The sequence below is a fragment of the Oncorhynchus keta genome, chromosome 14 (assembly GCF_023373465.1).
Source record: "Oncorhynchus keta strain PuntledgeMale-10-30-2019 chromosome 14, Oket_V2, whole genome shotgun sequence".
In the NCBI taxonomy this organism is placed as follows: Eukaryota; Metazoa; Chordata; class Actinopteri; order Salmoniformes; family Salmonidae; genus Oncorhynchus; species Oncorhynchus keta.
In genome coordinates, this window is record NC_068434.1 from 55,939,957 (window position 1) to 55,966,537 (window position 26,581).

Consider the following 26,581-nt stretch of genomic DNA (forward strand, 5'->3'; position numbering starts at 1 on the left):
ACATAATCGTCTGATACAAATCCATAAAACCTCAGCTATACATGCTCTGTTAAGACCTGTAGTTGTAGCATGATGTACTGCAGTACCCACAATGCTATGTATACACTATTGGTTTCCTTACCAATGCATTTGTAATGCAAAGCTGTGGGACTTTCAACTTCTGTCAGTACACTTATAGAGAGAGCCACATTGCACGTTTTCCTCTTCAGTGTCTCAGATATCACAGGTAGCAGCTGGATGTAACGTTAGTCTTACGGCAATCAATTCTGTGTCTTATTATATCTCTTTACAGATGAGACAGTGGTGAACGGTTCAATGATCGAGTCTCCGATAAAACTCATTAGAAGGCAAGTTTGGGAGCAGAGTTGGGTTAAACTGGTCTCAACGGCACGTCCTTCCTTGTCGACCCTTAAATCAGGAATAGTCGTCCTCGGCTGTAGCTATCGCAGTCCCTTATCCCGCAACATATGTGGGAGGCATTAGAAAGAAGAGCCGCTAGGTCTTAAACGTAGCAACCAGAGTGCAGTGAGAGAATCTGCTCATGTGAAAGAGATTATAATCTTAAAACGACAACTCCTTTTTTAATGATGGTAAGACTCCTGAAGTAGCCACAGTGTCTGTCAAAGTATATGCAGGTTTTGGTTCATATTTACAGTTCATAATAACAGTATGTACTGTATATCCATATGGCTAGATATACTAGACTATGTGTAATCTCTAGTGATGGCAATAAGCACCTCAATTATGATTTATTTTTATGGTGAAACAAACTGTATGTTGTCCCATTTAATTCATGCGCTTGGGCTCCAAGAATGAACAAGTGTGTGCACTGTTTCGCTAGGTGCTACTCCCAAGATGAACAGAGAAGAAAGGACCAACATGGAATTTGTTTGGTTTGTGAATACAGGGGAGTGTGTGTGTGTGTGTGTGTGTTTGGGGTGTGTGTGAGGGGCGGGGCGGGGAGAGCAAGGGGGTCTATAACACCCTGTGGCTGACATGAAAGTGCCCTTGTGTTTTGGGAACACAGAGTAGTCTGTTATATAGCCTAATGTTTCTGTGGATACGACATCCCTGTCGGAATCTAATGAAGGGACCCCAGAGACAGACCAAGGGTCAGATTTCTTTTTTTAAAGACAGTGAACAGGGTTAACTTTATTATGCTATCGTCAGACCTGAGACCTGTGTTGTTATCTACACCAACATCGTCTGTTTATTATCCTTTCTACCAATGCTAGCTTTGACATAATCCGTAAAGCTGTGTTTCCTGACCAGTCCCTACTAGATTGTGGATAAAGAGTAAAGAGTTAGACCGGGATTCAAATCAATCACGCTTTTGTCGACAATGCGCCATTTAAAGATAATTTCCGATTGAGCCGACATACGCAGCGTTTACCATGAATGCGGTCTCTGCGAGCACGGGAACATTGCCTTTACAAAGAGCATTGTCGACGAAGCATGATGGGATTGAATCCCGGCCCTTAGTTGTTGGCTAGAAACAAGTTTTGTCTATTTGAGAGGCTTTAGCTAGGTGAGGCACAGCACTTTAAAATGTTTCGGGGACGACTGACTTACAGAACGTGTACGTAAGTTTACATTCTAAAAGAATACATGAGACAAATGGACAGTTGGATGGATTCAAAACACTGTTCAGTGCTGCCCTACTTAGGTGCCTGAGATTTAATGAAGATAAACAACAGAAGAACAAGAGGGACTGGGGATGTTGGAGTTGACAGCTGGTACCTCTCCTCTCTAAATGTGAAAGATGGCCCTCTACTCAGAATAAGGTTGAACGTGGTCAGCAGGAGTCTGTGCCTGCAACTGTCTCTTTCTCCCGACTAGATGAGCCTGATGAATAACATGCAAAAGGACCAGATAGTTCCTCGCTGGCTAGGACAAGCAAGAGGAGGATGTGAGTGTTTGATAAAGAGTGTGTGAGAGAGGGAATCTTTGAATGTAAAATGAAGAGGGTATGTGATACGTTTGAGAGTGTTTGAGTGAATGTGAAGCTTGAGAATGTGACACAGACAAAGACACACACACACACACACACACACACACACACACACACACACACACACACGCACACGCACACGCACACACACACACACACACACACACACACACACACACACACACACACACACACACACACACACACACACACACACACACACACTCACTGAGTTCTGTGATGCTGCCCACGCATGTGGCCAGAAGGGACTGTTCCAAGGTACGTAGCTCCAGGTGGGCGTAGGCATCCTCCCTGCTCTCCATTGGTGCCCGGGAATCCTTTGTGTATGGACTGACATGGGCTGGCAGGGATAGCTCACCTGTACATACAAAAGGTACACGCAAAAAGGTTTTTACTTAATTTTTTTAATATAAAAAGGTAGAAGACATCAGGAACATTTACTCATAATGAGTTACTAAATCCCTCAAAGACCTCAAGCTATTTAAGCATTAATGTAGTGTTTACACTCACACTAACGCTGTCAGTGTCTGCCACCATGGCTCGGCATCTGCACAGAAACAACCAGGACCACAGACGGACTATATAAAACGTTTACTTTGGAGGTGAAGGTTGAATGCACTACTAGTTACCAGGACAGTTATGTAACCAGGGAGAAGAATGAGGGGATCATATCGGATTTAGTTTGTTTATGAACTAAGATTAACTCTGAGAGAGAAAAGACTGAGGAGACATGGGGTGAGGGTAAATGTTTAGTTACATAGCACCTCTCACTGTCCTCTTTTATGAGCTCTTAATATCCCCCTCTTTCTCTTTCTCTCTCTCTCTCTCTCTCTCTCTCTCTCTCTCTCTCTCTCTCTCTCTCTCTCTCTCTATATATATATATATATATATATATATATATATATATATATAGAGAGAGAGAGAGAGAGATATGTATATATACTCCCACCTTTACAATTAGAATTTAGCCTTTCATTTAAACCTTCAGGAAATGAGACAGGTAATGCCTTGACGCATGTGATCACATCTTAACCATACCCCAAATAAAATCGGATTCTCATCTGTAGTCTGCACTCTTAGGGAAAAAAAAGGTTCTCCCTAGATCCAAAAAAAAGGTTATCCTATGGGGCCAGCCAAAGAACTCTTTTGGAACCCATTTATTCTAAGAGTGTAGTAACAGAGTAGTAATGGAACGTTCAACCATTTACTGCCCTGACCAAACGGGGTTTTAACTAATCTATTGCTTTCTCCCACAGAGAATTACAGCCCTACAAGCCACAAAGTCAGCAATCTGGACAGTATATGACACACACCCACTCCCAAATAGAATCGCCCCTTACAGGGAGTTTTCCTAGAAACACAAATATAAAACATGCATGCGCACACGCACAAACACACATACTCCCACACAATGTGTGAGATGGGTATTTGCTGACACTCTTGTATTTTACACAATGGAAAAGGCACCAAAAGCCAAAAGCCAAGCTACGATAGCTCTGCTCTCTACAGGCTTAGTATGCAAAGTTCCCTCCCCCAAGCCACTAGTCTTACTCAGCTATTTATATGAGTGTGGGAGAGGGCTGTGTATGACGTATTGATGTTGAATGACTAATGCCACCCTATTCTCTATAAAGTGTACTACATTTGACCAGAGCGCTATGGGCCCTAGACAAAAGTTGTGCACTATAAAGTGAATAAGGGGCCATTTGGGATGCACCTTTGGAGAGCATTCAGAGTGATCTTGATGAACTGAACCCTCAACCACTGTCCACACTCCGCCCCATACTAAGTGGATAAGCCATACACATAGACAGACACACAGTCACACACACCATTACACAGTCACACCCCAGCTATCTTCCCTCACACCACGGTCCCCACACTGGCAACCCTCAAAACGAATCATGTATAATCAGTGACTCTACACACAGCCTCAGACTCACCACCAGCAATAAGTCTGCTCTGAGACATGTGTGTATACTTTTGTGTGTGTATACTTTTGTGTGTATTGTGTATGTTAAGTGTGTGAGAGAACTTTTCAAGTAGATAGGAGTTACTTTGTAACTTTTATCGAACACAACTGGAAGCTTTCATTTGGACGAAAGAAATCCAATATTTATAACGGGACTATTGGTAGCAATTGTAAATCACACCACACAAATCACAAACTAAGCTTAAGCCACAACCAAAGAGAAACGGTCTGTAACTCCCAAGTGGGTCTCAATCCAACCGACTTAGTCTAGGTGTTCTAAAAAATACTTATCTTGGTTTGAAATAAATATTTTCTTGGTTGTCGAAGCATAATGAAATATAATCCTTTAGGATAACTTACATTGATTAACCCTAGCTACTTTGTTAGGGGAAAAAAGTCATGTCTGCCATCTGAACAAGTATTTGTTCATATAGCCCATTCATTCACAACAAGAGACCAGTCTTCAGGGGGTACAAAGCACAACTGAGTGTTTTCCAAACCCTACCTGTGCTTGCTAACTCCCCAAGGCTACGGCTACTGTGTGTGTGAACACAAGCCATGCTTACCTCCCTAATCATGTGTGATTACGTTATTTCCTTTACCTCCCTCCTCCTATGTGTGTGTGTGTGTGTGTGTGTGTGTGTGTGTGTGTGTGTGTGTGTGTGTGTGTGTGTGTGTGTGTGTGTGTGCGTGCGTGCGTGCGTGCGTGCGTGCGTGCGTGCGTGCGTACGTGTGTGTGAAAACAGAGGCACAGTCACCTTTCTGTGACACACAACATGTCCTTTCTGTGGCAGGGCATAATGCCATGACTGTTTGGTCAGACTAAAACAGCAGTATGGATAGAGGGGAGACATAGAGACCAATCCTACCCTGAGTTACACATATGCTACCCAAAATTTACTGAAACCCCCTTTTGACACAAGCGCATGATTTACCAGATGTCCTGCACATTTCTTAAAGTGCATTAGCTCAAAGGGGTTATGCAGTAATGGTAAAATAACCTTTAATTCTTTAATATTTAAAAAGTACGAGTGTATAATAAGAGACAAAGGCAGCGAAAGGCAGAGAGGGCTTAAAGGGAGAGAGTGAGAGAGCATTAGAATGCTGGTTAGAGTGGAAGGAACCTGTTGGATATGGACACAGGGCTCAGGGGTCAGTCTGCATGTCCTGTCTTGGTGTTGACATCTGACATCTATGGTCGTTAGGATCATTTGCCTTACAAAAGCACAGTAAGGGTGTTTCAATCGTGTCACAGACACTAGGCACTATGATGGGCTTGTAATCAATCATATAACAGTAGTGTTAAATGTGATCTGAGGTTGCTGCCTACAGGTGCATGGAAATTCCTGGTTGCCCACCGTGGCAGCTGAGAATGCCTGGAACCCGGAATCGCTGTCCGACATATCATTGCACGGAGTATCGGGGGAATTAAAACCTCTTGAAGCTAGGGGGCACTATTTTTATGTTTGGAAAAATAACATTCCCAAAGTAAACGGCCTATCTCTCAGGACCAGATGCTAGAATATGCATATAATTGACAGATCAGGATAGAAAAAACTCTAAAGTTTCCAAAACGGTCAAAATATTGTCTGTGTGTATAACAGAACTGATATTACAGGCGAAACCCTGAGAAAAATCAAACCAGGAAGTGGCTTCTATTTTGAAAACTACATGTTCCATAGCCTCCCATTGCTCCATTTAAAGGGATATCAACCAGATTCCTGTGACCAGTCTTCAGACATAGTTTCAGGCTTTTATTTTGAAGAATGAGCGTGAACGACCACATTGCGTAAGTGGATAGGTGGGGGCTCTCAGAGTGAATTGTGAGCAAAAGAGAAAGGCGGCCATTGTTACTCCCGGACCTAGTGAAAAGCCAACTGTCCCGTTTGATATATTATCGAATAGATATTTGAAAAACACCCTGAGGATTGATTATAAAAAACGTCTGACATGTTTCTGTGGACATTATGGATATAATTTGGAATTTTTGTCTGCGTTGTCATGACCGCTCTTTCCGGTAGATTCCTGGGCATAACGCACCAAACTAACGGAGGTATTTGGATATAAAAAATATCTTTATGGAACAAAAGGAACATTTGTTGTCTAACTGGGAGTCTCGTGAGTGAAAACATCCGAAGATCATCAAAGGTAAACTATTCATTTGATTGCTTTTCTGATTTTGGTGACCAAGTTACCTGATGCTAAGTGTACTTATTGTTTTGTCGAGCGATCGATAAACTTACACAAACACTTATATTGCTTTCGCTGTAAAGCATAATTTGTAAATCTGAGACGACAGGTGGATTAACAAAAGGCTAAGATGTGTTTTGCAATATTGCACTTGTGATTTCATGAATATGAATATTTTCTAGTAATATTATTTGACTGTGGCGCTATGCTATTCAGCGTTGCTGATGACAATTATCCAGTATGGGTGGTTCAGAGAGGTTAAAGGACGAGCTTGCCTTGACCATTTGGATCGATGGGCGACTACGGGAACGAAGGAAGAAGATTACTTTTCACTTGCCCGCCCAAGGATTCCACCTCGTCTCCGAGGCATCCCGGAAGTCCACGACAGCTCTGTTGCCGTGAGAATACAAGGCTACCTGAGTTCCCTTGAGAGTCTCCGAAGTCTGCCTATTCACCTCTTCCCGAGCCAATGCAACTAGGCAGAGCTAGTCTGTCTCCAGCCGAACGGATATACAGGCTTCACACTAAGAGTTTCCTATATTGAGGGTCTACTGGTAATTTCGTCTCCAACTGTCCACTAAAAGACCAGGCTCACCGGTAGGAGCCAGTACTCTGGTGGGCCATACGGAGAACTTTTCCTCTCACCTTACTCGCACCCATTTTCATGCAATTTTGCTGTTGGGGAACCATTTGAAATCTCTCCGGGTACTCATTGACTTTGGGGCCGATGAGAGCTTTATGGATGCTACCCTGGCGTCCGAGCTGGGTATCCCCACTCAGCCCCTCTCCATTCCCATGGACGTTAGAGCCCTGGACATGTGCTCTATATGCCGGGTCACCCACAATACCACCCCCATTTACCTCCGTGTGACATGGAACCACAGAGAGACGATCAAATCCCTGGTCATTAAGACTCATCAGGTTCCCATGGTATTTGGTTTCTCTTGGCTCCAGTGACACAATCCCCTTATTGACTGGTCTTATGATGCCATCATGGGCTGGAGACCGTTCTGCCATGCTCATTGACTGAAGTCAGTGCAGCCTGCCCAGGTAGTCTTCCTGGGAGCTGGGAAGTTGTCCCGGACATCTCCACTATTCCCGCGGAGAGCCAGTTCTTCCGGGAGGTGTTCAGTAAGGCCCAGGCCACTTCGCTTCCGCCCTACTGAACCTATGACTGTGGGATTGACCTTCTCCCAGACACCACTCCTCCCGGGGACGACTGTACTCTCTGTCGGGTCCGGAGACGAAGGCTATGGAGACCTACATTGACGACTGCCTAGCTGCAGGGTTCATCCATTCTTCTGCCTCCCCCGCATACCCAGGGTTCTCCTGTAGGTTCATGCTCTACAACATCCGCAGAGTACGACCCTGCCTCACACAGGAAGAGGCGCAGGTCCTAATCCAGGCACTTGTCATCTCCCGTCTTGATTACTGCAACTAGCTGTTGGCTGGGCTCCCTGCCTGTGCCATTAAACCCCTACAACTCATCCAGAACGCCTCAGCCCGTCTGGTGTTCAACCTTCCCAAGTTCTCTCACGTCACCCCGCTCCTCCGCTCTCTCCACTGGCTTCCAGTTGAAGCTCGCATCCGCTACAAGACCATGGTGCTTGCCTACGGAGCTGTGAGGGGAACGGCACCTCAGTACCTCCAGGCTCTGATCAGGCCCTACACCCAAACAAGGGCACTGCGTTCATCCACCTCTGGCCTGCTCGCCTCCCTACCACTGAGGAAGTACAGTTCCCGCTCAGCCCAGTCAAAACTGTTCGCTGCTCTGGCCCCCAATGGTGGAACAAACTCCCTCACGACGCCAGGACAGCGGAGTCAATCACCACCTTCCGGAGACACCTGAAACCCCACCTCTTCAAGGAATACCTAGGATAGGGTAAGTAATCCTTCTCACCCCCCTAAAAGATTTAGATGCACTATTGTAAGTGGCTGTTCCACTGGATGTCATAAGGTGTATGCACCAATTTGTAAGTCGCTCTGGATAAGAGCGTCTGCTAAATGACTTAAATGTAAAATGTAAATGTTCTTCTTTGTGGAGAAGAAGGACAAAACCCTGTGACCGTGCATCTACTGGGGCCTCAAAGACATCACAGTGAAGAACCGCTACCCACGTCCACTCATCACCTCTGCCTTCGAGCCGGTCCAGGTGGCCACCGTGTTCTCCAAGCTGGGCCAATGGAACGCCTACCACCTGGTGCCGATACGGGAAGGGGACAAGTGGAAGACTGCCTTCAACACGGCCAGCGGTCACTACGTGGACCTGGTCATGCCATCTGTGTTCCAGGCTCTGGTTAATGATGTTCTCCATGACATGTTGAACCAGGTTCGTCTTCGTATACCTCGACGAAACCCTCGGCTTCTCCTGCTCCGCCCAAGAGCACATGTTCCTGACAGGTTCTCCAACACCTCCTGGAGAACCAGCTTTTTATGAAAGCAGAGACGTGCGAATTCCAGTGCTCCACCATCCCCTTCCTGGGTTACATCATCGCTGCAGGGAGTGTACAGATGGATCCAGGGAAGGTGAGGGCGGTGGTGGATTGGCCCCAGCCTATGTCCAGGGTGCAGCTGAAACGTTTCCTGGGATTCGCCAACTTTTCTCGTCGCTTTATCCGGAGTTACTGCACCTTGGCTTCCCGTCTGTCTGCACTCACCCCTCGCAAGGTTCTGTTCACGTGGTCCCTAGCTGCTGACCGGGCATTCCGGGATCTCAAACACTGTTTCACCACAGATCCCATCTTGGTTCATCCTGACCCGTCCCACCAGTTCGTGGTGGCGGCCGATGCTTTGGATGTCGGAGTGGGGGCTGTCCTGACCCAGCGTTCTACCCTGGACCTCAAGTTACATCCCTGTGCCTTCTTCTCCCATCGCCTCAACGCCACAGAGAGGAACTACAATGTGTGGAATCGCAAGCTTCACGCGGTGAAGATGGCTTTGGAGGAGCGGAGGCACTGGCTGGAGGGGGCGGAACATCCGCTCATTGTGTGGACTGACCACAAAAACCTGGAATATCTCTGCACCGCCAAGCTTCTCAAATCCAGGAAAGCTGGGTGGGCCCTGATTTTCGCCCGGTTCAACTTCTCCCTCTCATACCGACCGGGATCCAAGAATGTCAAGCTGGTTGCGCTGTCAAGCCGCTATAGCCCCACGGCTATAACCTCGAAACCAGAGACCATCCTTCCCACCTCGTGCCTGGCAATCAGCTGGGGAATAGGGAAGCATGTGCGTGATGTGCAGCGTTTGTGATGGTCTCCATCCCCCTCCAGGTGTTGCCCATCTTCCCCATTATCCTGAGTGTATTTATACCTGTGTTCTCTGTTTGTCTGTTGCCAGTATGTTCTGTTCGTCAACCCTATCAGGGTTTTTTTCCTGGCTCTTGTCTGTTTCTAGTTCCTGTTTTCTAGTTTTCCCGGTTCTGCCTGCCCTGACCCTGAGCCTGCCTGCCGTTCTGTACCTTATCACGTCACACTGGATTATTGACCTCTGCCTGTCTAGACCCTGAGACTGCCTGCCGTGCTGTACCTTTTGGACTCTGATCTGGACTACCGACCTCCGCCTGCCCTTGGCCTGTCGTTTTGCCTGCCCCCTATTCTAGTAATACACTTGTGTTACTTCAACACTGTCTGCATCTGGGTCTTCCCTAAAACGTGATATAACTAGGAAGTTAAACTGTTTTCCGGATTAGTCAAAAACAACATTTTCCCCGCCCAAAACCGAGATTGTGTGTGAAACACACTTCACACTGTGGACTCGTCCAACTTAAAGGACTAAATGATATAGCTTCCCAGTTAACACAAACCATGACCCTTTTCAACCAGAGTAGTAAAAACTATAAAGGGATAACCGCTACTCTGGAAGACAACGAGGCATACAAGATGATACATCTAGAGATGTTATGGTGCAGAGGCAGTATGAGCCTGCTGTTATAGAGATCTGAGAGGAGGAGGATGATGATGAGATACCAAGCTGTGTGTGTGGACAGCGCAGAGAAGAGAGAATGCTGAGAACAGATCCTCTCGTGAGAGGAAGCACCTTATCTGGTTTCACAGTGAGAATCGATTATGTTGGATTTACTGTCACAAAGTTTATGGGTTAGGTACTATCATTTGTCATGGTCATTTGATCATATTGAGTGCAGGTCAGATGTACCTCAAATTGAGAGGGGCACTCGGAGAAAGGAATGTGAAGGGGGAGGGATAGAGACAGAGTGAGAGAGAGAGAGAGAGAGAGACAGAGAGAATACTAGATTTCCAGTTCCTTCCATCCTCTCCTAGACCTGTTCATGACTGTAGCAACAGCACCTGCCAATCTACCAATGTCAGCTTCACAGGAACATTAAACCTGACTCTTTCCCCCATAAATGCAATAATCAACACCTAGTGTGTGCTTTATTAACAGTTCCTTTAAGCGTTAGCATAACCCAGAGAGCCATAAACCCATGTCCCAGTATAAGAGCGGAATGCTGGCCTCTAGCCGTGTATGTAGTGTTTAGAGCAGTGGTTCCTAACCAGGGGTAGGACCCCTGGGGGTACCTATCCACAGGGGGTACTTAAGAAGACTCATGAGACCATAGGCTTCCTGGTAAAAATGCACATGAGGGGGTACTTCAGGGGTACTCCAGACAGTACCACACAGTAAAAATAAAAGTGTTAAGTTAACACCTATAGAGTTGAATGGAACACTGTTTCAGATAACATTTGGTCCAAGTCTACATAGTGTTAAAGTTACTCTACAGGTAGTGTCACATTAATTTGACTCAAAATTGTGTTAAAATTCACACATGAATGTGTAATAATATATAACATTGGTTTAACATCTATAATTAAGTAAATGTCAAAGTGAAAACTTTGCTATTAGTTGTTGATGTTACTTACATGATTATTTGAGGATGTACAGGAGCAATTGTGTTGACATGGAAGTCGAAATAATGATCATTCCGGCTGGAATGCACTTTTAACCAATCAGCATTCAGGATTAGACCCACCCTTTGTCTAATGAATTCCATTAGGACCAGGGGTGCAACTTTCACTGGGGATGGGGACGAATTTTGTGGTATCCAATTGGTAGTTACAGTCTTATCTCATCGCTCATCCAGGCTCTGTCACAGCCGGCCGCGACTGGGAGACCCATGGGGCGGCTCACAATTGGCCCAGTGTCGTCCGGGTTAGGGGAGGGTTTGGCCGGCAGGGATGTCCTTGTCCCATCGCGCACTAGCGACTTCTGTTGTGGGCCGGGCGCAGTGCACGCTGACACGGTCGCCAGGTGTACGGTGTTTCCTCCGACACATTGGTGCGTCTGGCTTCCGGGTTAAGTGGGTATTGTGTCAAGAAGCAGTGCAGCTTGGTTGGGTTCTATTGACTTTATTATTGGATAATATAATGTATAAATGTACACCAAGGTACTTCTTTGTCAGGTGTCATCTGAGCAGTATCAAATGGTGACAGGCGGTTGAAGAGAACTTTGGCAGATGCAACACTTTATTCACTCTGTGTAGCAAACAGTGGACAAGCCAGATGCTTCAAAGATTTGAACTATTTTAAGGCAGTCTGACAAACCTCTAAAGTTGACCTCTAAACTGTATTAGCAGTTGATAGTGGCTTTTCTTGATGACACAAAATATGTAAAACAAAAATGTGAGGAAGACCTGGGAGAGACTCCTGATGATGGTGATGAATGTATACAGATATGTTAGAATGCCCAGTCATGTTCATATAATCTCAGACAGAAATTGCTGCAGTTTAAGGCCATCCATAGAACATACTATATGCCAGTGAAACTGAATCATGCACTCAGAAATAATTCCTCCCCTGGAAGTGTAAAACACAAAAAGGGACATATTTCAATATGTTACGCTCTTGTGAAGGCTGGCTGAATACTGGCAAAGAGTGTGTTCTTTTTCCGCATGGCTACAGATTCTCCCTTCTTCCTATTTTTGTACATAGCCCCCCCCCCGGTTTAGGGAAGCAAAAGTATTGTGACAAATTCACTTGTATGTTTTTAAGTAGTAAAAAGTTAAGTATTTGGTCCCACATTCATATCAAGCAACGTGTACATCAAGCTTGTGACTCTGCTGTTTGTTTTGGTTGTGTTTCAGATTATTTTGTGACCAATATAAATGCATTTTGGAGTCACTTTTATTGTAAATAAGAATATAATATGTTTCTAAACACTTCATGTGGATGCTACCATGATTAAGGATAATCCTGAATGAATGTGAGAAAGGTACAGAAGCACAAATATCATACCCCCAAGACATGTTAACCTCTCACCATTACAATAACAGGTTAGCATTTTTTGGAGGGCATGATATTTGTGCGTCCATAACTTGCTCACTCATCATTTTCACAATTAATTCAGGATTATCCATAACCATGGTAGCATAAAAAAGTGTTTAAGAAAGAATCAAAGTGACCCCAAAATGGTCATATTAGATTGTGTAGAAATGCAGAAAATGAGCTTACTATGCCAAAAAAATTCTGAGGGATGACCCCAGACCCCCCCGCCAGGTTATGTCCCCTCCACTTTTAAAAGCAAAGTTGCGCCTCTGATTAGAACACACTATGGGAAGATGGGTGAGCTGAGGCTACTGTGTACAGATGAAGGTACAGATAAAGGTAGAACACATATCAACAGTAATAACACTGTAATTGAGTACCGTGCAATAACATACAATGGTATAAATGGGAAAGCCACATTTCTATCCGAACAAACAAAAGAGACTATTCTGTGTGTGCGATTGGTTTCGGAAAACAGGACCCCCTAACTGGCCTCCAATTAGGGTTCTGACTGGTGATGTGAACCATGGCTCCTTCCTTTAACTGCTCGTTTCTCAGTCCGCCACACACACATGCACACACACACACACACACACACACACACACACACACACACACACACACACACACACACACACACACACACACACACACACACACACACACACACACACACACACACACACACACACACACACTGTGGCTTAACCACAGCACCCTAGGAGATCTCCCACTTCCAGTCCTCCATTACAATATTACACCTAATGACTGTTTCCTGTCTGCCGGGCTCTGTGGGGCTTTCCCCTTAACCTTGACATACTTGTGGCATAGCGTAGGTCGATGGTTCTGGGTACTAGAGGACCTAGGAAACCAGTGACCTCACCACTTATCACTGTGATTGCTTTTCCACGGAGTCCATTTGTAACAGTTAGGGCATTTAGCCTGCTCTGGGACTTCAAGGACATACAAAGAGAGGGAACAGGGGTGACATTTAGATCATCTCAACGTCATTAGTCAACCCCAAAACCAGAACACAATTCTCTCTCTCTCTCTCACTCACTCTCTCTCTCTATAGAATGAGTCTACAAATGTCTTTCTGTGGACACAAGCACACCCTAATCACTGCGGCTAATGAAATATCAATCTTTGCGCTCGGATCAACATACACACAACACACAGTGGCATGTATTCATGGATGCCAAAGGAAGCCGGGCTTCCCCCCAAAAAATGTACCGTCATTTTCCTTCAGTTCGCCAGAGGCTGAATGTATCTCAATGGAGAAGGCATCTGAGCGAGCAGAACAGCGCCCCTCTGTCTCTGTATGTGTTGCCCATCTTTTTAATAAAAATGTACAAAATGTATCCGTTATTATACCAGGTAAGTTGACTGAGAACACGTTCTCATTCGCAGCAACGACCTGGGGAATAGTTACAGGGGAGAGGAGGGGGAGGAATAAGCCAATTGTAAACTGGGGATTATTATGAGATCTTGATGGTTTGAGGGCCAGATTGGGAATTTAGCCAGGACACCGGGGTTGACACCCCTACTCTTCCGATAAGTGGCATGGGATCTGTAATAGCCTCAGAGAGTCATCATTGACCAGACAGCATCTATCTGATGCTGTCTGATCAAAAAGAGTACGATATTGTTGCTGCCCGTAGCATTGAATGCAAGGGAAGCCAGCGAGCATTTGGCCTCCCTTGATAAAAAGTATACAATAATAGCCAATCAGCGTTGAGCTAAACTAAGTGAGCTCAACTTTGAATTGTCTTGATGCATAAAAAAAGTGTCAAAGGGAAGCCATTTTGGATTTGGCTTCACACCAGTCACATCGCATCACATCAAGCCAAAGGTAATTGACAGAAAAAATAAAGAAAATGCTCCATCTCGTTGTGTTGTTGTCCTCAGGTCTTGCTAGCTAAATTTGGACCTTTCCTAAATAAGCCATGGATGGAGATAGGGATTTGGACTTCTGGTTTTAACAAGCTGGCTAATCGCTGCCCATGAATGAAAGGAAGTTAGTGCTAGCAAGCATGCATTTTAGCCAGGTATCCCAGAACAACAAAAACTAAAAGCGTGCACTGTATGACGGTTTCGGCATCATGAAAGAGAGGAGGATGGCATTGGCGTTTCTCTACAAGTAGGGTAAGTCAACATGTTTTTTCTACTTTTTCACATTTTAAGAAATGTGCAGGACATCTGGTAAATCATGCGCTTGTGTCAAAAGGGGGTTTCAGTAAATTTTGGGTAGCATATGTGTACCTCAGGGTAGGATTGGTCCCTATGTCTCCCCTCTATCCATACTGCTGTTTTAGTCTGACCAAACAGTCATGGCATTATGCCCTGCCACAGAAAGGACATGTTGTGTGTCACAGAAAGGTGACTGTGCCTCTGTTTTCACACACACGCACGCACACACACACACACACACACACACACACACACACACACACACACACACACACACACACACACACACACACACACACACACACACACACACACACACACACACACACACACACACACACACACACACACACACAGAAGTGGATAGCCACCTATTTAGCTTATGTTGATTGGACTAAATTGTTTTTGGAATCTTTTAGACTAAGCATAGGTGATTTAATGATGTTGAAGTTGAAATGGTCCTGGAATAGTGGAGGCAGCTCCTGTTTTCTTTGCGACTGATGGTATAGTGTTCTAAATCAATAGTTGTTTAGTGGTTCGAAAATGATGGAAATATTAACTTCATTGACCATGATGTAGGTTATGTAACCAGTGGCATAAAGTACTTAAGTAAAAATGATTTAGTAGTTTTTCGAGTATCTGTACTTTACTATTCATATTTATATTTTTCACAGCTTTTACTTCACTACATTCTTTTAAAAAATCATACATTTTCCCTGTCCCCCAAAAGTATTGGCTACATTTTGAATGCTTAGCAGGACAGGAAAAGGGTCCAATTCAAACACTCATAAAGAGAACATCCCTGGTCATCCCTACTGCCTCTGATCTGGCTGACTCACTAAACACACATGCTTCTTTTGTAAATGATGTCTGAGCATTGGAGTGTGGCCCTGGCAATGCGTAAATAAAAAAAAATAATAATAATTGGGCCGACTGGTTTGCTTAGATATAAGGATTTTGAAATTATTTATAATTGTACTTTTTATACTTAAGTATATTTTAGCAATTACATTTACTTTTGATACTGAAGTATATTTAAAACCAAACCTTTTTAGACTTTTACTCAAGTAGTATTTTACTGGGCGACGCACTTTTTTTTAAAGACATTTTCTATTAAGGTATCTTTATATTTTCTCAAGTTAGCCATTTGCGTACTTTACCACCATAACTGTTTGTTACATGCAATATGCTCTCCAGTTTTGTGATGAAACAAAGGTGTGGTTGTCTTCTTACTGTCTCGGCATTAGGCCTCTATATAACAGTCGCAAGGCATATGAACTAACAGGTTACAGAGCAAACATTGCAATTATCACAACACATAGATTGTAGAGTGGCTTATCTTTCCTAGCTTGGCTTCCTCCGTGATTTTACCCAAGCACTGCTACTGACAACACACACATGCATGTTTCTCATATGTGGGGTCAGTTTTTTAGAAGGGCCTCTCGCTCTCTCTCCCTCGAATATTCTGCCTGAGTGGACTTTTGTTTTGTTCCTTTAAATCCCTGAGGTTACAAAAAAAAATTCTGCTAGACTTCCAAAAGCTGCCAGAGAGAATTATCAGAATGCATGTTCACTGAAGAACCATTCCATTGTGCGCAGTCATAGGAGAAGGAAATCATGCTTGGAAAGGGGTGTGTGTATTTAGTGCATGGACAGAGGGAAAGTGATAATTGATTCACATATTGTCATCAGGGTTGGGGCGCACGCATACACGCACACGCACACACACATTTACCATTGGCATTTTTCCCGCATATCAGATGCTCGTAGTTCTGCATCACTCCCCACAGCTCCGCGTCGTCATTAACGACCCCGTCCAGGACCTCAATATTTACCAGGCAACAGGTGCCCCTGCGCTCTCTCTCCCGCTCCTCTGCCATCATCAACACCCGCACGACCACTTCCTCCACAAGGCTCTCCACGCACGCGGCCAGGCAAATGGCTGCGTGCTCATGCACGCGCACTGACACACGCGTATCCACCATCCACCTGTAGAACCGTCCCACCGGGAGGCTGAGCCCGCAGCGCGAGGACTTGCCCCGTTGACGCAGTGTCTCGCCCGAGCTCATGCTGTAGAGAGAAATGGCCCTCACCGTGCCAGCCACGCACCGCTCAGCCAGCCCCCAGCTCAGCACCAGCCGAATGGCGCTCTGCACCTCGAAGCGCGTGCATCGCCGGTGCAGCTCACTCAGTCTCTGAGCCTCCCGGGAGATCCGAACCAGAGCCCTCTGCAAGAGCAGCGAGAGACGGCTGACTGCGTCACCGGAGAAAGCCATCTCCTCACCTGCTACTTTACGCAGGACTTCAGCAATCTCCTGGTCGGTCCAGGGGACCTCTTCCAGCGTCGGCAGACGAGGACACTTGGAGAGTATGTCCTCTGGATCCTCAGGCAGCACCGTGTTGACTGTGTCCCAGCTGGCGTTCCTACTGCTCAGAGAGCTGATCTGGTTCCACCAGGTCCCCCGGTGTGGGTGGGTGTGGGAGTGCCGGGACCTGGACGAGGAGAGGCTGAGGGACTTGCAGGAGTCCCCAGCTCCGTAGCCCGAGTCCAGACTCAGATCTTCCAGGGTTTTTGTCATCTTGGGACTGAAGGTGCCTGACATTATTGTCGCTTTCTTGAGACGTGCTTCTGTTCTGAGAGATCCGAAGGTCACTTTTACGCACTGGAAGAAATACACCCCGTGAACGTTTCCTCTCCAAGTATAGATATATGGATTAAGGTAGTTAAATGACTGTAGATAAGTCTATTCAATCACTTCTCTAGTACTTTCGATGTTTGTCCATGGACGCAGTCTCGCCTGCTGCCAGTCGCAGCTCCACAGGCACATGCACTGCTCTGCTGGCTCTGTTAAATGTTACCATTAAACGTTAGAGGAGTGAGACCAATGAGAGTTACCCTTTGCGCGCGCCAATCGGCTTTGAGAGCCCTTTGAACCAATTTAGGTCAGAACCAATCAGATAAATGAAACCTATGCAAACCAGTAGTGGTATCCTGTTACAATAACAGCATACAGATCTACAACGCCATCGTGTGGAAATGATGAAACAGTGCACTAATTCTTAGGGAACTGAGTTTTTCCTGATCAGTTGACCTGTCCTGACCAGGAAAAACCCTAGACCCTAGTTATAGCCAAGAACAAGGTATTTCAGTAGGGCCCAGAGTCCTGACCAGAGAAAACTAGTCTTAAAATATGTGTTAATTCTCTTCTACTAAAAAAAAGAGGTTCTCAACCAGGGGTACTAGGACCCCTAAATCCACATTGGAATACTTGAGAAGACTCATGAGACCATAGACTTCCTGCTAAAATGCACATGAGGGGGTACTTCAGGGCTTTTCCGGGCAGAGCTAAATTCAATTGGTGGTACAGTAACTGAAAAAATTTTGGGAACCACTGTAATATAAAATACTCCAGAATACTTTCTCATGTAGGTTGATTTGAAAATAATACTCAAACACAGATGTAACATTTTGGATCTCGACAAAGAAAGAAAGACACAATCAAAATGTAGAAAACATGTATTTGACAAATCATTATTGAACTGTCTCAGGGGTTCATTGCATAGATTACACACGAATCATAACCACCTCTGTTTTGCTTTGACTGTCAACAACCTTACAACTAAGGCATATCAATGTACAAACATGAATGTAGAATTCACACAAAAACCTTTCTTCCTTAGCCTGTTTTCCTGTGGATAAATAGCAAAGTGCAAAACATTACCGTTGAAATTGCTGTAGACCTAGACAGCTTAGTCTATAAATAACCTTTCAATTTCTTTAAAGGTAAATAAATAATGGGCTTCTAACAACAAGTTTATGAGTGATGATTATAACAGTTTAGCTTGTGATGAATTGAGGGAACCTAAGTAAACTTTGTATTCATTTAACCAACCAACATCTGCCAGTGGACAAATGAAACACGATACGCAAAATGTCCACTAGATGTCAGCAAAGTAAGTAAATCACGTGGCGCTAAAGTACAATATACCACGAACCATTTGGAAAAAATGTTAAGGGCTACTTCAACATCATAATTAGGCTATTTGCTACTACAGAATCTCTACAGTCAGTATTTAGAACTTCAGTGTGTTTATTCTACAACACAATGACTACAAAATATCTACACATTGCTTTTCTTACAAATACAAATGACCAATAAGCTTTATAATACATTACAGCAAAGATCCAATAATCTGAAAATACATTTTTGCTAGATCAATGATAACAGAAAATATGTTTTCATTTTAAGCTTAAACATTCCAAGTATAGAAAATGAGATTTAAATATGAATTATTCTTGCTAGATGACAAATCTAAGCCCAACGTCACATACAGTTGAAGTTGGAAGTTTACATACACCTTAGCCAAATACATTTAAACTCAGTTTTTCACAATTCCTGAAATGTAAAAATTCCCTGTCTTAGGTCAGTTAGGATCACCACTTTATTTTAAGAATGTGAAATGTCAGAATAATAGTGGAGAGAATTATTTATTTCAGCTTTTATTTCTTTCATCACATTCCCAGTGGGTCAGAAATCTACATACACTCAAATAGTATTTGGTAGCATTGCCTTTAAATTGTTTATTAACTTGGGTCAAACGTTTATGGTAGCCTTCCACAAACTTCCCACAACAAGTTGGGTGAATGTTGGCCCATTCCTCTTGACAGAGCTGGTGTAACAGTCAGGTTTGTAGGCCTCCTTGCTCACTCATGCCTGTTCAGTTCTGCCCACAAATGTCTTATGGGATTGAGGTCAGGGCTTTGTGATGGCCACTCCAATACCTTGACGTTGTAGTCCTTAAGCCATTTTGCCACACCTTTGGATGTATGCTTGGGGTTTTGTCCATTTGGAAGACCCACTTGCAACCAAGCTTTAACTTCCTGACTGATGTCTTGAGATGTTGCTTCAATATATCCATGTAATTTTCCTTCCTCATATTGCCATATATTTTGTGAAGTGCACCAGTCCCTCCTGCAGCAAAGCACTCCCACAACATGATGCTGTCACCCCTGTGCCTCACGGTTGTGATGGTGTTCTCCAGCTTGTAAGCATCCCCCCTTTTCCTCCAAACATAACGATGGTCATTATGGCCAAACAGTTCTATTTTTGTTTCATCAGACCAGAGGCCATTTCTACAAAAAGTATGATCTTTGTCCCCATGTGTAGTTGCAAATCGTAATCTGGCTTTTTTATGGCGGTTTTGGAGCAGTGGCTTCAGGTTATGTCGATTTCAGACTTTTGATATAGATGCTTTTGTACCGGTTTTTGCCAGCATCTTTACAAGGTCCTTTGCTGTTGTTCTGGGATTGTACTTTTCGCACAAAAGTATGTTCACCTCTAGGAGACAGAACGCGGGAAATTGATCCCAAGGATGAACCAGACTTGTGGAGGTCTACAATATTTTTTCTGAGGTCTTGGCAGTTTACTTTTATTTTCCCATGATGTCAAGCAAAGAGGCACTGAGTTTGAAGGTAGGCCTTGAAATACATCCACAGGTACACCTCCTGTCAATTAGCCTATCAGAAGCTTCTAAAGCCATGACATAATTTTCTGGAATTTTCCAAGCTGTTTAAAGGCACAGTCAACTTAGTGTATGTAAACTTCTGACCCACTGGAATTGTGATACAGTGAATTATAATTGAAATAATCTGTCTGTAAACAATTGTTTACATGCACAAAGTAGATGTCCTAACCGACTTGCCAAAACTATAGTTTGTTAACAAGACATTTGTGGGGTGGTTGAAAAACGAGTTTCAATGACTCCAACCTAAGTGTATGTAAACTTCCAACTTCATCTGTACAGTAGAACCAATTGCCTTCACCTATGCTTGTTTCGTTTTTTTGTGGATGACCAGTACAAAATCCATCTATACTAGGCCTTTGCCTAAAATATTGGGTATTTGGCCACAAGTGACCTCAAATGATGGACTAAGAGATGAGGCCCCTTGCTGCCTTCTGAAGTTCTGAACCCCTGGTATAATAATGCTAGAATGGGACACTATCCTGTCGCGGATTTGGACAACTCACCATCTAAAAGGTCATTTCAGACTGAGCCTTTGCTCTAGAAACGAAGTTACACTAAATGGCCAAAAGTATGTGGACACCCCTTTAACTTAGTGGATTTGGCTATTTCAGACACACCAGTTGCTGACGGGTATATAAATTCGAGCACACAGCCATGCGATCTCCATAGACAAACATTGGCAGTAGACTGGCCCGTATTGAAGAGCTCAGTGACTTTCAACGTGGCACCGTCATAGGATGCCAACTTTCCAACAAGTCAGTTTGTCAAATTTCTGCCCTGCTAGAGCTGTCCCGGTCAACTGTAAGTGCTGTTATTGTGAAGTGGAAACGTCTAGGAACAACAACGGCTCAGCTGCGAAGTGGTAGGCCACACATTCACACAGAACAGGACGGCCAAGTGCTGAAGTGTGTAGCGCGTCTGTCCTCGGTTGCAACACTCACTCCCGAGTTCCAAAATGCCTCTGGAAGCAACGTCAGCACAAGAACTGTTCGTTGTGAGTTCATGAAATGGGTTTCCACGACCCAGCATCGGCACACAACCCTAAAATCACCATGCGCAATGCCAAGCGTCAGTTGGAGTGGTGTAAAACTCACCGCCGTTGGACTCTGTAGCAGTGGAGTGATGAATCACGCTTCACCATTTGGTAATCCGACAGACGCATCTGGTTTTGGCGGATGCCAGGAGAACGCTTCCTGCCAAAATGCATAGTGCCAACTGTAAAGTTTGACGGAGGAGGAATAATGGTCTGGGGCTGGTTTTCATGGTTCGGGCTATGCCCCTTAGCGCTACAGCATACAATGACATTCTCGACGATTATGTGCTTCCATCTTTGTGGCAACAGTTTGGGATAGGCCCTTTCCTGTTTCAACATCACAATGCCCGTGCGCAAAGCGAGATCCATACAGAAATGGTTTGTCGAGATCGTTGTGGAAGAATTTGACTGGCCTGCACAGAGCCCTGACCTCAAACACCTTTGGGATGAATTGGAACGTTGACTGCGAGCCAGGCTTAACCACCAAATATTAGTGCCCGTCCTCAATAATGCTCATGGCTGAATGGAAGCAAGTCTCCGCAGCAATGTTCCAACATCTAGTGGAAAGCCTTCCCAGAAGAGTGGAGGCGAAGGGGGGACCAACTCCATATTAATGCTCATGATTTTGGAATGAGATGTTCGACAAGCAGGTGTCCACATACAAAAATAAAACTATACTAAAATAAGACTATACTAACAAATATTTTACATAGGCTCTCTAAGCAAACATAATGTCCATTGTTAGAATATTACAAAACTACTAAAATGAAATAAGCTGTAATGCTTTCACTATGATGGGAGAGAATGTGGCACTGTCCTTGGCACTCCACTATGGCAGCTTCTCCTACAACATAACACTATGTTTCTGCAATGTCAGTCATGTAGATAACAGGGGGTGACTTAGAATGCATTGCAATGCTCTAGAATCGAACTGGCCATTCTGGGTCTCCTGGCTCTCCTTTTTCTCCTGTCTGGGCCCTGTGTTTAGGTAGAGCCATGGCCTGCTCCAGAAGCCTGGCCAGGTACACATCCTCCGCCCTCTCCCCCACTGAACGGCTCTCACTCTGGGCCAGGCCCGTAGGCCGCTGGGAAGCCTGGGCTAAGGGTGCTGACTGAGTCCGGGGGACCCTGCAGGGTGGCTGGGGAGGGCTAAGGGATGAAGGGGCAACTGGGGCAGTCAGGGTCGACTCCTCCATGGGGCTTTGTGGAGGTGTGTTTGTACCCTGTTGAACTACGACCTGTGTCTCTGGTAAAGCCACTGGACCAGAGGAGCTCTCAACATTTTTTTCTTTGTGGAGTACCATAAGAATGGCAGGTTGTCCCATAACATTGGGCTCATTACCCCCTGGTGGCTCATAAGGTGGTGGCCCAGCCCCAGCCTGGGGAGGCCCATCGGGGGTAACTTGAGCCTGGATGGTGTGGATGAGAACGGGGTCTGGAGATGGAAGAGATACTTCCTCCTCATCCTCTTCCTCCATGTTGAGAGCTTCCTTGTCCTTCCTGTCCTCCTTGGAAGGGCTGTCGTCTTGTGAGATGATGTCTGGCTGGTAGGTGATGATGTGGAGACCCAGACCCCCTGCTCCTGGTCGTTTGGATCCCTGGTCAGGGGAGACTCCCCTGGGGGGCTTGAGAGGGGTGAGCAGAACAGGCAGCTCCAAACCCAGGGCCTTCTGTGGCAGCTCATCTGGCTTGGCTAGAAATAAAACACAGGAACATTAAAACTGAGGTAAATATAGGAACTATGCTTTGCTTTACAGTTCTGTTTCAGTTGTTAAGTAGGTGTTTACCTGTTTTATTTTTAAATATTAAATTGTAATTATGGGTACACTCTTTCAAAAATACCCCACAACTACCTAACCAGTATCAAATGGTCATTATATGACCTAATGTCTCTCCACAAGGGGGAGCTCATTGAAAAGCCCTCATGAGATGTTAGGTCTCTGCATTTTCTACAGACTTATCCTTGTCAAACAGTACATAAATCAGCTAAGCAGTGTGTTACCTGGGGGTGGAAGGTCCAGCTTCATCTTGCGTAGTTCCGCCATGGAGGCCTGCAGCTGATCGATGATGATATCATCGCTGTTGAGGAAAGACAGGGCGATCTTCTCCTGAAGAAACTCTCTCAGGTCCTCCAGATTCATCTTCAGGAGACGTTCTGTTGACACACAGATACAGCAAACAGGAAAGAAGTCAACATCATTGACAGTATTACCCAAATGGTGAACATCTAGTCAAATGGCTACCCACACTACTCACATCACGTTGCACCCACCCGACACCACTGCCACTCTCTGTTGTCATCTGTGCATAGTCACTTTAATTAACTCTACCTACATACTCCCTCAACTGACCGGTGCCCCTGCACATTGACTCTGTACCGGCACCCCCCTGTATATATTGTTATTTTTTTACAGCTCCTCTTTAATTACTTGTTACTTTTATCCATATTTTTTGAAACTGTACTGTCAGTTACGGGCTCGTAAGTAAGCTTTTCACTGTAAGGTGAAAATACTGTTGTATTCGGCACATGTGACTAATACAATTTGATTTGAACTGCTCTAACACAGACAACACACAGGACAGGAGTCAAATATGCATAGCTGAGAGCAATATTGTATTAGCAAACGGTTACGTAATGAGTAGCTAATAGGCTAAAGTAGCTAAAAGGCTACTTGTCAAAGGTAGATGCACTCCTTACTCTTAAATATTCGAAGGATTGTGTAGGACATGGCAGTAAGAAGTTTCTCTCCTTCCAGAATGTAGATGTCCCACAAGCGTAGAGTCAGGGTGAACGGGGTCTATGAGGAGAAGGAAAAAAAGATCTCTGACTTCCAAGAAAAATGATTTCCCATTCACAAAGTGGTAAAAGTGTTCTTTAAAATCAGTGGTGTCCAAAAAGACCACAATATCACAAGTCATGACTTCACATACTGTACATTAATAAGATTGTTTTGCTGTCGTTAAGCGTAGGCTTATCGTCCCCCGAAATTACAATTATCCATCCATGACATAATCATTGATTACTAGGCAAATTCTTTGTTTGTCTTCATCTTACTCTTTCTCTCCCTCTCTCCCTCCCTTCACCCTGCCTCCAGTCCATTGGTAGTGAGGGGGGCTTGGTGGCGCCCCGCCTAAAACACAGCCCCATCTCTGTGGTGGGCCCCAGCGGTACTGAGAAGCGCTGACAGCAGCATGTCTCTCTCCAAACCACCAAAGCCACAGGATTGTGTGTATGAACAGAGTCGAGTACACACAAGAGTAGTTATTAATCCTCGTGATTATGCTTATGTTATGTTTCCTTTATACATAGTTAACAACGCTAATAGATGCTGAAATAAGTTTTCCCTTATAAGTTCATCCTGCAAAGAGTTGTGAAATGAATGAACATCCATGAATACAATTGCAATTCTGCTATTTTAAGTTATTATTGTCAGTTGAATATGAGACTCGGAGCATCAATTCTTTGACTACTTTCTCCTCTGCTAAAAGTTACAATATGTGACACGTTTCAGGAAACTAGGGGTATGTCGCGGGTCACTACTTCACAGGAGAGCCGTTTGAACGTAAACTTTAAAAAAAAATCTAAAAGCGTTTTTTCGTTTGTTGCAGAAATGCCTTCTCAATCCTGTGAACTTTTATGTGCCTTAATAACAAACTTGTATTCCATCTGTAAATAAGAATACACATTTTTTTTTAAAAAGCGCCCAGTTGGTTTAGCCACAGAAAAAGCGAGCAACCTTCCCGCTAGCCATGATTGGCTGAGATAATGAGTGGGCAGGATATACCGAGAGATGAGTTTGGATTGGTCTGCCATAGAGTACGCTTCTATCTATTTGAGCTGGTCAGTATGTCTAAGTAATCCTGTCTAACGCAACTTTTGTTTTTATGTATCACGTAGTGTTGCTCTCCACTTTCTGAAGGACCGAGTTTTGAAATAAGTGGAATTTGAGTATGATAGCTAAGGAGATGGAGAAAAACATCTGTCTTCGTATTACATCTTCAAACTAAGGGTAACCATGGCATCTGACAGGAGACGTGTCCTATCCATGAATGATGTATACGGGTAAGAAAGTCTAGCTAGCTACATTCTCAGATATTGGTTAGCTACCTGCAGATTCATGCAGGGTAGTAACGTGATGAGTTGGGATTATGGTTCATTGTTTAGCTAGCTAGCTAGCGACATGTCTTAACAAAATACTTCTCTATGCAAGTATTCATTTCAATAGAATGTCACTGCGACAACTGTTGGTTAGCTACTGGCAGATTCATGCAGGGTAATAACGTCATGAGATGTGATTATGGTTAATTGTTTAGCTAGCTACAGGTCTTAACAATGTCATGCATGGTAGTTACATGTCTTAACAAAAGACTCCACTATGCAAGTATCCATTTCAAAAGAATGTCAGTGCGACAACTGTTGATAGACGTTGGCTAGCTACCTTCAGATTTATGCAGGGTAGAAATGTCATGAGTTGGAATTATGGTTCACTATTTAGCTAGCTACTTGTCTTAACTATGTAAGTGTCCATTTCAATAGAATGTCACTGTGACAACTGTTGTTTAGCTACCTGCAGATTCATGCAGTGTAATAACGGCATGAGTAGCTACATGTCTTCTTAACAAAAGATTCCACTATGCAAGTAACCATTTCGGGTGTGTTCGTAAATTCAGTCTGGCCATCTACTTCTGATTTCCGAGCCCTCTCGTCTGAGTGTGGCAGAGCGCAGAATAACTGATGAATTTAGGTACGTTCAACACCCGTTGAATATAGCCGGTGTCAGTAAATGTCGGCAAAAAAACGTAATTCAACAGTTGCCAGCAGCACAGCTACAGTCACCGACGCTCTGGATAACATGAAAACAGCCTAATTAGGGTGAGTAAAATGGTCAGAGTTTTGGTGGGGGCTAAAGTTTAAGAGGGTGTGAATGATGCTGAATGGGTGTAGACAAAGAAGAGCTCTCCAGCAGGTACCAAAACATTCAAAGGACATTTTCTCAAAAGTGAGGTTACAAGTAAAAAAAACTTTCAAACCAAATTACTTTCCCATTGTTCCTCAAATGTAGTGTATGATAAACCATTTTGTAGCTCTGAGTCTCTGCTTTTATCCAATGTAAAAAACACAATTGCAAATTTTGCTACATAAGACAGAATCAAGGTGGTCGGTCACATATGGCAATCGTTGGTCAGCAACCCCAGATCCCCGATTGTACCTTTAAGGAGAGGAGTTCTTGTTTGTCACGGGTCAATAAAAATGAATAATTATTTAAATCAGCTAAAAATGGCACCGGTCCTTTAAAACACACTTTCTCTCACCCTGTCAATGAAACACTGCAGGAACCATTTAGTGCTGTAGATCCCACAGGACATCTGTTCCCTGTCCTAGAGAGACAGAGGGAGAGAGGGATGGAGGGAGAGAGAAA

The 26,581-nt window shown here is 44.3% G+C and overlaps 3 protein-coding genes across 5 annotated transcripts in view; 1 reads left to right on the forward strand and 2 right to left on the reverse strand.

Annotated features, from left to right (window-relative positions):
* LOC118393636 (ankyrin repeat and BTB/POZ domain-containing protein 2-like) overlaps positions 1-17,618 on the reverse strand; it is a 31,244-nt gene extending 13,626 nt beyond the window's left edge. Inside the window, exons 1-2 of the mRNA XM_052461930.1 lie at positions 16,338-17,618; positions 2,181-2,330 (exon numbers count right to left, since the gene is read on the reverse strand). Of these exons, the coding sequence (XP_052317890.1) occupies positions 2,181-2,330; positions 16,338-17,205 (1,018 nt within the window). The 5' untranslated portion in view covers positions 17,206-17,618. The remainder of the gene's footprint in view (positions 1-2,180; positions 2,331-16,337) is intronic.
* The window catches only part of LOC127907315 (uncharacterized), a 340,804-nt gene that overhangs the window by 252,654 nt on the left and 61,569 nt on the right, over positions 1-26,581 (forward strand). The window lies entirely within an intron of this gene.
* The window catches only part of LOC118393637 (USP6 N-terminal-like protein), a 32,016-nt gene continuing 23,536 nt past the window's right edge, over positions 18,102-26,581 (reverse strand). For all 3 annotated transcript variants that reach the window (XM_035786498.2, XM_035786499.2, XM_035786500.2), the window contains 4 exons: positions 26,475-26,540; positions 23,860-23,959; positions 23,164-23,316; positions 18,102-22,854 (listed from right to left, as the gene is read on the reverse strand). In XM_035786498.2, coding sequence (XP_035642391.1) covers positions 22,082-22,854; positions 23,164-23,316; positions 23,860-23,959; positions 26,475-26,540 — 1,092 coding nt within the window. In that variant the 3' untranslated portion in view covers positions 18,102-22,081. The remainder of the gene's footprint in view (positions 22,855-23,163; positions 23,317-23,859; positions 23,960-26,474; positions 26,541-26,581) is intronic.